The sequence below is a fragment of the Natator depressus genome, chromosome 3, assembly GCF_965152275.1.
Source record: "Natator depressus isolate rNatDep1 chromosome 3, rNatDep2.hap1, whole genome shotgun sequence".
Lineage (NCBI taxonomy): Eukaryota > Metazoa > Chordata > Testudines > Cheloniidae > Natator > Natator depressus.
The window spans coordinates 49,428,770-49,441,230 of NC_134236.1; the positions used below are offsets into that span (position 1 = coordinate 49,428,770).

Below are 12,461 nucleotides of genomic sequence, written 5' to 3' on the forward strand. Positions count from 1 at the left end.
CTTCACGGGAGACACGTTATGAAAGGAAAAGTCCCAGCAGCAGGGAAGAGGGCCGGGCCAGGGAGGGAGGGAGGAGCGGAGCAGGCTGTTTGGAGCCCTAGCTGCGAGTGGCAGGCAGCGCCCCCGCCCCGCCACTCCTGCTAAGGACCGCAACTGACAGCCGCCGCTCCAGGGTGGGGAGGGGCGGGGATGCTCTGGGAACTACAACTCCCAGCAGGCAGCGCGGCTCTCCGCCGCCCGGGGTTCGGAGGAAGCGGAGCGCGTGCTGGCCGCCGCTCAGGCGGAGGTGCTGCCTGCTGGGGTGTGTGGGCCGCTTGGGAGCCGAGGCGCGCGCGGGCTTGCAGTGAAGGGAGCTGGTGCGTCCGGCGGCGGGGCGGGCCCTGGCGACGCTACCGTTCCTTGGTGAGCGATGGCTTAAGGGGCCCGTGATCTCTCTCTGAGCCTTGGCTGCTGCAAAGTCCCCTGTAGTTGTAGCATAGCAGTCACCGGTCTCCGCGTATCTGCTGCTGAGCTGTGGACAGGGCCTGGCGATCAGCAGCCAAGTGCATCCGTAGCATTGTGGTGAGAGGGTCCGGCATTATGAACTCTGGGGCAGTTTCTTAGCAACCTGCCCTGGTCACTAGTTTGGGGTCTGTCTAACTGGCAGCGAGAGGCTCATGCTTTCCTTTCCCACTGCTGCCCCTGTCCTCTTCCTTCCCTCCCTCTGCTTATCCTCCCATTAAGCATGTTAGGTGTTTTGATAGAACTGGAATGGAACTATTGGTGCCTTGTTAGTTTGTGTCACATCATATTGTTTCCTCTGTCCCCTCTAGGCTAATACGTTCTTGCAGGTAAGAGAATGTAAATTACAAACTCCACTATAGCTGTTTAATACTGCAGTGCACTGGTTAATCTGTACCTCTGTTCTGTTAGGTTTCAGAGTAGCAGCCGTGTTAGTCTGTATTTGCAAAAAGAAAAGGAGTACTTGTGGCACCTTAGAGACTAACCAATTTATTTGAGCATAAGCTTCCGTGAGCAGTAGCTGTAGCTCACGGAAGCTTATGCTCAAATAAATTGGTTAGTCTCTAAGGTGCCACAAGTACTCCTTTTCTTTCTGTTCTGTTAGTATCAAAGCTGCTCACCTTTGTGATCCAGGCCTCTACTGTTAAAAGCTCATAGAGAAATTTTTCCTTTAGCTCAACTGGCCAGACCCTGTATTTTTTTCAAGAAGAGTCGCTATCCAAGTTAATTACGGTTGCCATAAAGTTCACAATGGCTGTGATCATACTGAGAAACATGAAGTCCCTAGGTAGCTGTCAACTTGTTATAACTTCGCTCTTGTAGGATGCATTGATACTATAAAATTTGGTACCTGTATTGTAGCAAGGATGCAACTGCACTGATGCTGTTGCTAGTAGAGATAGAGCTCAGTCTTCTATACCACCATGTTATGAAAACATGACTGAGTGAGTTTTCATAACATGGTAGTAGAAATGCCCGAGCCCTGTCTGTCGTAGAGCTTACAGCATTGCTATCACTGGAATACAGGTACCAGTTACTATTTTTCTTATGTAGAAAAGGCCATATTTTACACAGTTCTTGGAAGATGCAGATACTAATAGACACTTAGTTCAAATTTTAGCTCAAAGAATGTCTTTTCTCCTGTTCACTTGCTACTTTCCATTTTTGTTGTTTATCTTTAATTATTACCACTTAACAATGTGAAGTGTTCATTTTTGTTTTGGGATACAGATTGGATGGGGGGAAAAGCTATTCAAAATGTTATAGAACTGTATGGTTATGCAGTGAAGAAAATGAAGTCGATGATGAAGCATATTTTGGTTTATTTTTGTCCAGATAATGGAGTCTCTCAGCTCCGCTAAGGCTCATAAGTGTGAATCAGCAAAGCAGGATGAAAGTGAAGATGACATTGAGTTTATCTGTGTAAGTAGATGTTGGCTCAATAATTGTAAATACTTTTGCCAGTTAAATATATAAAATGTTCTAGGGTTTGAATATGCAATGTTGATTATCTTTACTGTATGATAAATAAAATATTGGTGTTACATTAAAAACTCAGCTTTTCAAAGCAGAAGAAAATACTAGTTTAGTTTTCGCTTTCAAAAAGCAGTTTAATTCTCAACCTGAGCTGACATGCCTGTGTCAAGAGAATCTGTATTAAAAAGGGGGTTGGATTTGAGGCCCCAGTCCTACAATGACATGGGTCTGGGTGGGCAAGGGTGGCTTCAGTGGGCTCTGCTGAGACAGTGAGCCTTAGCACACCTCATTACAGGTTGGGGCCCTAATGAATTACCCATCTCAACTAGAGCTGAATAGGAGAGTCGGGGAACAAAGCTAGTTTTTGTCAGACATGCATATGCATAGACTGTGGTTCATATTCTGATACCCTTAATGTAGTAGAATGGCATATTACTCCAAGAGTAATCCACTGAAGTCAATGAGACTACTTGTGAAGTAAGGTGTACAGCTCATTGTGTAATGGCACCAGAATCTCACCCTGTGTTACCTGATAGAGATGAGGGAGACAAATAGGGGTAGAAGCCTAATATCAGTTTAGTTAGGATGTGGAGTACTGTTTAACACACACAGTGCAGAATGGATTATAGAATGCTGTCGTGTGGCTTCTGACTCTGAATCCTTCCTGTGACATCAGATTTTGCACAGGGGCCCAACTGTGCCACAATAACTGGTTTTCTGTATATAAAAGCCAGGGGCCACGTTAGGGGGTAGCAAGCAGGGCAGTTGGCTGGGGCACCATGTTATGGGGGCCCTGCAAAGCTACATTGCTCAGGCTTTGGCTTCAGCCCCATGCAGTGGGGCGGTGGCTTTCTGCCCTGGACCCAAGTGAGTCTAATTCTGGCCCTGTTTGGCAGACCCCCTGAAACCTGTTTGCGGCCCCCAGTGGGCCTCAGACTCCTTGTTGAGAACCACTGATGTAGTTTGTGTGTGCATATTACTTAAGGCTGTCAGAGCCTGACTACAACTTTTAGAAACATGCATTGCTAAACTTATGAGGAAAGTGGGACATGTATAATACTACATGGCAGTGGGCATCAATCCTTTGTCAAAGAAGCAATGCTTTGATGGAAGGAAATATGGAAGAATGGAGGGACAACTTTTCTTTACAGGACAACAGCTTATGACCAGTCTTGCACACACACAATAAGGAAATAGGTTTCAGAGTCACGGCCGTGTTAGTCTGTATTCACAAAAAGAAAAGGAGTACTTGTGGCACCTTAGAGACTAACCAATTTATTTGAGCATAAGCTTTCGTGAGCTACAGCTCACTTCATCGGATGCATACTGTGGAAAGTGTAGAAGATCACTTTCCACAGTATGCATCCGATGAAGTGAGCTGTAGCTCACGAAAGCTTATGCTCAAATAAATTGGTTAGTCTCTAAGGTGCCACAAGTACTCCTTTTCTTTTTGCGAATAAGGAAATAGAGTACAGATTTGGGTAGGCAGAAGATTCAAGGACTGTGTGAGGAAACTCTAAGTAAAACAGTAATGCACAACATTATAAAGTGGATAGTGTAGATCAGCAGTTCTCAAACTGTGGGTCGGGACCCCATTTTAATGGGGTTGCCAGGGCTGGCTTAGACTTGCTGGGGCCAAAGCCTAAGCCCGAGCCCTACTGCCTGGGGCCAAAGCCGAAGCCCGAGGACTCCAGCCCTGGGTGGTGAGGCTCAGATTACAGGCTCCCTGGGGCTGCAGCCCTTGGGCTTTGGCCCCTTCCCTCCACCCCCCACTGCCTGGGCAGTTGGACTTGGGCTTTGGCCCCCCATCTGGGGCAGCAGGGCTCAGGCAAGCAAGGGTTTTGATCCCCCCCTCCTGGGGTTGTAATTTTTGTTGTCAGAAGGGGGTCACAGTGCAATGAAGTTTGAGAACCCTGGTGTAGATTTTAATGAGTCTCCTCTTTAGTGACACTTGTCCTCAGTTGTTTGAGGACATGGTCTCTGTGTACACCTAGTAATGATGTTTGGTACTGAAGGAAGCTGTAACTTGGAACAGATAGGCAGGGTCTGAGGTACCACACTGGGTGTCTTCTGTAAAGAGTGAACGTTATTTTTTGCCTGTGCTGTTACCCACCCACCCCTGGATGGCACCGGTACATACTTTGGAGCCCAGTCCGGGAGCCAGGCATTTCTCTCTGTCAGGCTGGGGAGGTACCTGGCAACTCTACTATTAGTGCAACATCTTTCCTCCTGTCTTTCTCCCAGAGAGGGCAAGCGCTACTACTAGCTGTGAGAAGAGCATTTACTTTCCCTTTACACACTAGTGGTGGATCAAAGACTTTAACCTTGGCCCATTCTCCAGCAACGGGCCCAGGTTTCACATACCTAATCTGCATTTGTGTTTAGTGGAAGTGCTCATCCCCTCCTGTTTGAGCTTACACAAGCTGATCCATGAATGGGGTGGGGAGGAGGACTGTTTGTTTTGTTTTTCTAAAATAGGTTATCAGCTTGGTAAGCAGGTGTTGACCTGTCTGCAGGTGCTTCTTTCTCCTGCTCCAGTCATCATGAGTAGGTGCTCAGGCAAACCTTGCTCTCTATCAGGAAGTGACGGACAGCTTCACAAACTCCAAACTTGATCTAAAAACTAAATAGTCAGTGGACAACAAGTAAAAACAAAACCAAACAGATTTGGGGTTAATTTTAAAAGGACTATAGAATATGAAAAATAGGGGTGGTGACAGCAGTCCTTTTAAAATATAGGATGTTATCCTATATTTTCATCGGCCTTGACTTAGATTGGCTGCTCATCAGAGACTTAATTTGTAATGTGTAAATGTGGGGTTGTCGCCTGCTGAATAAATGTAAAGTACTTTAAAAGTTTTAAGCACAGTTTCTGAAATCATACTGTATGCATTTGTGTGGAAACTCTTCCTAATGCCCAGAGCACTGAACTAATACAAAATCATGTGTACATCAGGGTGGATTGATTGATTTGATTTAAATCAAAGCAATTTAAATCACCAAATTAAATCATAATTTAAACCAGCAAGTAGGGAACCTTGATTTAAATAATTGATTTTGAATCTTCTTTTTCCTGCGTACTTTTTTTCTCTGAAGTTTCAAAGAAAGTCAAACCATTGAACTGGTGGAAGTCACTGGCTGAGCTCCTGCCACCAGAGTTTGTTGAAGTTCAAAACGAGCCTTTAGCAGCAGTAGTCTCATCTGCATGTGTAGAGAGACATTTTCTTCATTTCAGTTTGTTCAGTTCAATGACTAGTTCATTCAAAGTTAAGAAACCAATTGGGAATTGAAGAAGTAGGAATGCTTGTTTTACTTTTCCAAGCTATGAATAAAAAAAAAAAGTGTGTGAGAGGATGAGATCCACTAGTTTTAAAAATTTGAAGGACCCAAAACAATCAGTTCAATTAACTACAGCTAATACATCCTTTGCTTAATAAATAGTTGTCTTGAGCAAAACAGATTTTGCATTTAAACTTTTAACTATTAATTTATATTATTATTTAAATATTTAAACATGTAGTACTAATTTTTATTTAAATAATTGTGACAAAGTTCCTCCTCTACCTTGGTGGGTCTTGCGCTTATTGGTGGATTTGCTCGCCTTGGAGCTTCACGGCAACCCTCAGCTTGGCCGTTTTTCTGAACCCACGGTCCAGGTCAACTCCTCCTGTGTCTGACCAGGAGTTCGGAGGATTTGGGGGAAACCCGGGCCCGCCCTCTACTCCGGGTTCCAGCCCAGGGCCCTGTGGAATGCAGCTGTCTAGAGTGCCTCCTGGAAGAGCTGTGCAACAGCTACAACTCCCCAAGCTACTTCCCCATGGCCTCCTCCCAACACCTTCTTTATCCTCACCATAGGACCTTCCTCCTGGTGTCTGATAATGCTTGTACTCCTCAGTCGTCCAACAGTCCACATTCTCACTCTCAGCTCCTAATGCCTTTTGTTTCCAGCTCCTCACACACACACCACAAACTGAAGTGAGCTCCTTTTTAAAACCCAAGTTCCCTGATTAACCTTCCTTAATTGATTCTAGCAGCTTCTTGATTGGCTGCAGGTGTTCTAATCAGCCTGTCTTAATTGTCTCCAGAAGGTTCCTGATTGTTCTGGAGCCTTCCCTGCTGGAGGACGGGACCGTCCCTCGCTTGCTCCTCAGCTATCTGCTTTCTTTTCTTTCCTAAAGCCCCCTGGCCTGGATTTTTCTTACTTTTGGACCCTGCCTTAGTCCCCCCCTCGACCGGGCCGGACGCTTTGCTGATTTGGTTTGATTTTCTGCCGTTTTTTTTGCTTTTTCCTTGATTGTTGACAGGTTGCCATCTTGCAGTCAGCACCACCCCCCCCCTCGCCTGCTTTCGGGCGCAGCTATTTGTCTTAGCTGAACCCCCGGAGGAGGGGGGGGAAGATTGCCGATTCTGCTATCCGGAGGGGGGAGTGAAAGCCCCCAGACCCAGCCGCTTTGCTGGCAGCTCGGACTATCTCTACAACATTCTTAGCATGCCGGAAGCCTTGGAACACAGCCAACACGGCCGGAGAAGAAGGATTTCAGAAGACAGGAGAACTAATTTAAGAAGCTACGAATCATCGTGAAGGGGGCCGTAAGATTGAGTAATTTTTCGAATTCTACTCTTGTGGGGGGGAGTTTGACTGTGTTTTAATTGCATTTGTGGCGGCACAGGGGGCGTGGCAATAAGCTGCCCCCCGATCCATTAGTGCCCCCCCACCCCCCCTCACCATTACTACAACTGTCACGGCCCCCCCGCCGCTTCGTCCCTGCTGGCAATCTGCCATCCGCCTTCGGATCCAGCTGTTTGCTTTGAACTTTGCCTTTCGGACCGGACATAACAGCCGACCAAACGAGACTCTTTGGACAAACGTGTGTGGGTTTGCACACCCCCCCCCCCCGGATTGTTTAGTTTATAGCCTGCCCCTATTATTGGATCCCCCCCCCCTTGTCCACCCCATTTGGTATTCCCCCCCCCCCCTCCTGCAATCTAGTAGGGAGGAGTGGTTAATCTGCTTCTTCCCCCCCCCCCCTTTCTCCTTCCGGTGTCTCCCCGTCCCTCCCTGCTTATAATGGCGGGGAATGAGAGAGGCGAGGCCCCTTTCATAAATTTAGCTGTTTCTCCCCCTCCCCCACCCCCGCCCAACCCCCAACCTTGCCCCCCCCACCACGATTGTTAAAATACTTGCCACCGCCCCTGCTGGGGCACCGGCAGCAGGAGGTACCGGAGTGATTACTGCTGCTGCTACGCCCCCTGCCCCCTCAGGTTCTAGGAATCCCCTGCCAGCTGGCCGCAAAAGCCAGGGCGGGCAGAAAGGAAAGGGCCCCACCAAAACATCTGGGCCCTCCATGACAGGGGCAGCCCCCACAATCGTGGCCTCGTCATCGACCGTGGCGCCCCTCCCCGCAATTCCCTCCACCAGCTCTGCATATGTCCGTCCCCCCCGGCCCCCAGGACGTATGCTCGGGCGGTGGCAGGCTCCCCCCTGCCTGCCGCCTCATCATCTCGCCCACCCACTGCCTCCGCTACCATCACCAGCAGTCGGGGCCCTTTTCCCGCCTTGACCAGGAAGCACGGTGTCCGTTGCCTCCTGGTGCCCGCCTCGCCCCACGTGGAGGCATACGTGCAGGCGTTGGCGAAGGTGGTGGGACCCACGGCTATTGTGGCGGCCTCCAAGATGTATGGGAAGGTCGTTTTTTTCTTAGCTACGGAGACTGCCGCCCAAGAGGCAGTGGAGAGGGGCCTGGCGGTGGGGGGGGGTGTTTGTCCCCCTAGAGCCGCTAGAAGACCTGGGCGTTCGCCTCGTCCTCACCTCCGTTCCCCCCTTTTTACCCAATGCTGCCCTGTTACCCGCTCTCTCCGCCCCGGGGAAACTTACCTCTGTCATCAGCCCTCTCCCGTTGGGCTGCAAGGACCCCACCCTCCGTCACGTCCTTTCTTTCCGCCGGCAAGTGCAGCTTCTACCGCCGGCGGGGGTGCGTGACGGGGAGGCGCTCGAGGGGTCCTTCCTAGTCCCCTACCAGGGAGCCCGCTATCGGGTCTTTTACTCCACCGGAGAGGCCCGGTGCTACCTCTGCCGCTCGGCCGGGCATGTCCGCAGAGACTGCCCTTTGGCCCGGAGGGGAGAGGCACCTGAGACCCCCGAGACCCGGCAGGATATCAGCCCCGTTGTTGCCGACGCCCCTGGCTGCCCAGCACCTGAAACCAACCCTCCTCCTACTCAATCCATCGCTGCTCCCGCCCGGGCCCAGAAGACTTCTTCCCTACTACGCCCGGACGAGCAAGGGGGTCCCACCCTTGCTATTACCACCTCAGCAGAGCCTATGGAGGAGGGTGCGACAAAGATATTATCGGGCATAGGAGAGGGCCCAACCCAAGGAGAACCCCCCCCTCCTCATGCTGCCTCACCGCTGCCCCCCCGAACCCCTGAACCATCGCCTCCGCCCCCCGACACGACCCCTGCTAACGAGCCCCCAGACGATGCTATGGAGGGCTGGAACCTAGTCCAGGGGAAACGGAGCAAGCGGAAGGCTCGAGCTCCGCTGCATCCATCTGACGCGGAAGCCCCCCGGAAGACCAGGAAGGGAGGCACTGACATCGAGCCCTCCGCTACAACCACGAGTGAGGTCCATCCGCTGGTGTTGGGAGGGGAAGACAGACTGGCTTTGGAGGGCAGAACTCCCCCTCCACGGGAAACCCTCCCCTCCGAGACCCCTGAGGACACCCCCTCTGCCCGGATACCATCCGAACCCCCCGCGAACCCTGAGGCGACCGCTGAGGCGGGCCCTAGAGGAGAGGCCCCCGGGGTAGCAGGCGTTGGCCTCTCCTCCGTGTACGCGGAGATTGAGGCCCTAGATTTGACCCCGGTCACCCAGGGAGAGGATGATCTACTCCCGGCTGGCCTCGGGCTGGGCAACCTCACCCCAGCCCCTCTTTCCCCATGCTCCCTCCCCCTGATTGCCTTCCCGGGCGAGCACCCTGCAGAAGGTGGTCCACCACCTGATGCCACGACCGCCAAGACCATCGCGGAGCCAGCGCCTAGCATTACTGGGAGCCCCCTCCCTTACCCCTTAACCCCCGACCCTGCTCAGGAGGCATCTTCTTTTTGCTGCTCGCCTCCTGAAGCCCAGGGCCTTACCTCTGCCCCTGTCCCCACCCCTGTCCCGGTTCAATTTCCCTCCTCCTGCAAGGCTACTGCCGCCCCTGGGGTCGTTTTTTTTCCGCCTTTTGCAGATTCCCCCCAGGGAGCAGTCTTTGCACTTTCTAGTCGCGACCCATTAGGAGTTGCAATTTTTCCCCCGCCATCCCCTTCCACCCCAAGGCATGAAATGGATTTAATAACCCCAGCCTGTCAGACGCCCCGTCGGTGGTCCGCACCCTGCCTACCCGCCTTAGCGGACCTCGAGGCTGTATTAAGAGCCCCACCGGGGAATACCCCGGGAACTGTAACCCCACCCCCCCATGAGCTGCAGCATGCACTACGGAAGTTCTTAGAACACACCCGTGGTGCCCGCAATAAGGTACAGCTAGCTCTTCATCTCTGGGGGGACTTTGAGCAAATTTTTCAGGCCACAAGGGCCCTTATAAAGGAGGGCAGAGGGCAAGGCAGGCGCGGTGCTGCGGCCTACGAGCGGGCCCGCAACTTCCAAAGCGATTTACTCATTTACGAGATGGGTCACAGGTTGCTGCGCAACCCGCCGGGGGCCACAAACACCCCCGCCACCGAGAAACCTCCACCCCACCAGCCCTCCGCATGATGCCTTTTCTTATTGCAACCTTGAATACCAGGGGCTGTAGGATGGCTCTCCGCAGGTCCCAGGTGCTCTCTTACCTTCGGGAAGGGGGGTACTCTGTAGTTTTCCTGCAGGAAACCCATACGGACCCGACCTTTGAGGACAGGTGGCAGCTGGAGTGGGGGGACGGGGTCTACTTTAGCCACTTCACGACTTGGCAAGCTGGAGTGGCGACCCTGTTCTCCCCCACCCTACGGCCCAAGGTGCTAGGGGTCACTGAGGTCGTGCCGGGCCACCTGCTGCACCTTCGAGTCCGTATGGAGGGGCTCGTGGTTAACCTTGTTAATATCTATGCCCCACAACTGAGCCCAAAGCGGCCACAATTTTACCAGCGGGTGTCCGACTTTCTCGGCACCCTAGATTCGCACGAGTGCCTGGTCCTGGGAGGGGACTTTAACACCACCCTCGAGGAACAGGACCGCTCAGGCACCGAGCCGAGCCCGGCTGCCGCGAATATTCTCCGGGGAATAGTTGAATATCACTCCCTAGTGGACGTCTGGCGTGACCATCACCCAGATGACACCTCCACGTTCACTTTTGTCCGGGTGGAGGCCCATCGGTCACACCACTCTCGTTTGGACCGTATTTATTTATCCCGTTTCCATCTTTCACAGGCCCACTCCTCCACCATTCGGCCGGCCCCTTTTTCCAACCATCATTTAGTTACTATAACGGTCTCCCTCCGTGCAGAGAGACTGGGGCCGGCCTATTGGCACTTTAATAATAGCCTGTTGGAGGACGAGAGCTTCGTGACGTCCTTCCGGGAGTTTTGGCTCGCCTGGCGAGAGCAGTGGCGTGCCTTTCCCTCGGTGCGGCGATGGTGGGATCTAGGGAAGGTCCGCGCCAAGCTCTTCTGCCGTGACTACACTCGGGGCACCAGCCGACGGAGAAATGCGGCGATAGAGCAGTTGGAACGGGAGGTCTTGGAGCTGGAGAGGCGCCTGGCCGCCGACCCCGAGGACCCGTCCCTCTGCGGAGCGTGCCGGGAGAAGCGGGAGGAGCTTCGGGCCCTCGAGGACCACCAGGCCCGAGGTGCCTTCGTCCGGTCCCACATCCGCCTCCTTCGGGAGATGGACCGCGGCTCCCGCTTCTTCTATGCCCTGGAGAAAACGAGGGGGGCCAAGAAGCACGTCACCTGCCTTCTAGTGGAAGACGGCACCCCCCTCACGGATCCGGAGGAGATGTGTGGGAGGGCCCGCGATTTCTACACAAGCCTTTTCTCTCCGGATCCGACCGATCCTGGCGCTTGCGGGGTGCTCTGGGAGGACCTCCCCACGGTCAGCCTGGGCGACCGAGAGCGGCTAGAGCTGCCTCTCACCCTGGCCGAGTTCTCGGAAGCCCTCCGCCGCATGCCCACCAATAAATCTCCGGGCATGGACGGGCTGACCGTGGAGTTTTACCGCGCGTTCTGGGACATCCTCGGCCCAGACCTAGTCACTGTCTGGGCTGAGTCCTTGCAGGGCGGGATCCTCCCTCTGTCGTGCAGGCGAGCGGTGCTCGCCTTGCTGCCGAAGAAGGGGGACCTCCGCGATTTACGAAACTGGCGTCCCGTCTCACTCCTTAGCATGGATTACAAAATCGTAGCGAAAGCAATTTCGCTGCGGCTAGGGTCCGTGATGGCGGACGTGATCCACCCAGACCAGACCTATACTGTCCCAGGTCGCAGCATTTTTGACAACCTATTTCTAGTCCAAGACCCTTTGGAACTCGGGCGGAGAGATGGTCTGTCATTCGCCCTCCTGTCCCTTGATCAGGAGAAGGCGTTCGATAGAGTAGACCATGGGTACCTCCTGAGCACTCTGCAGGCGTTTGGATTCGGACCTCAGTTTGTGAGTTTTCTCCGGGTGCTGTATGCCTCTGCGGAGTGTTTGGTTAGGCTCAACTGGACCCTGACCGAACCGGTCAGCTTCGGGCGAGGAGTGCGACAAGGGTGCCCCCCTCTCGGGCCAGCTGTACGCTCTTGCGATCGAGCCTTTCCTCTGTCTCCTCCACAGGAGGTTGACGGGGTTGGTGCTGCGGGAGCCGGAGCTGCGGCTGGTCCTGTCGGCGTACGCCGATGACATACTTCTCGTGGTCCAGGACCCGGGCGACCTGGCGCGAGTGGAGGCATGCCAGGCCATCTATTCGGCAGCCTCCTCCGCCCGAGTCAACTGGGTCAAGAGCTCTGGCTTGGCGGTGGGGGACTGGCGGCAGGTAAGCTCCCTCCCACCCGTGCTTCAGACCATCCGGTGGAGCGCGGGTCCTCTGCTCTATCTCGGCGTTTACCTTTCCGCCACGCACCCTTCCCCGCCGGAGAACTGGCAGAATTTGGAGGGCGGGGTGATAGAGCGGATCCGGAAATGGACAGGGCTACTACGATGTCTCTCCCTCCGAGGGAGAGCACTGGTGCTTAACCAACTAGTCCTGTCCATGCTCTGGTACCGGCTCAACACCCTGGCCCCGGCCCCGGGTTTCCTGACCCACCTCCGGAGATTGATTCTAGAGTTCTTTTGGTCAGGAATGCACTGGGCCCCTGTTGGAGTTCTTCATTTACCCCTGAAGGAAGGAGGACAGGGCCTGAAGTGTCTGTACACTCAGGTCCGCGTTTTCCGCCTCCAGGCCCTGCAGAGGCTCCTTTACAGTGCAGGTAGTTCGACGTGGAGCATACTGGTGCACGCCTTCCTGCGCCGCTTCCAAGGGCTCCGATACGACCGG

At 53.4% G+C, this 12,461-nt stretch overlaps 1 protein-coding gene across 5 annotated transcripts in view; it reads left to right on the forward strand.

Moving 5' to 3' along the window:
- Window positions 1-235: 235 nt before the first annotated feature.
- ZNF451 (zinc finger protein 451) overlaps window positions 236-12,461 on the forward strand; it is a 77,910-nt gene continuing 65,684 nt past the window's right edge. For 2 of the 5 annotated variants that reach the window (XM_074947874.1, XM_074947870.1), the window contains exons 1-2: window positions 236-402; window positions 1,837-1,923. In XM_074947874.1, coding sequence (XP_074803975.1) covers window positions 1,840-1,923 — 84 coding nt within the window. In that variant the 5' untranslated portion in view covers window positions 236-402; window positions 1,837-1,839. Of the gene's footprint in view, window positions 403-478; window positions 562-811; window positions 831-1,836; window positions 1,924-12,461 lie in introns of those variants that run through there. The other 3 variants (XM_074947872.1, XM_074947871.1, XM_074947873.1) reach the window with 3 other exon arrangements.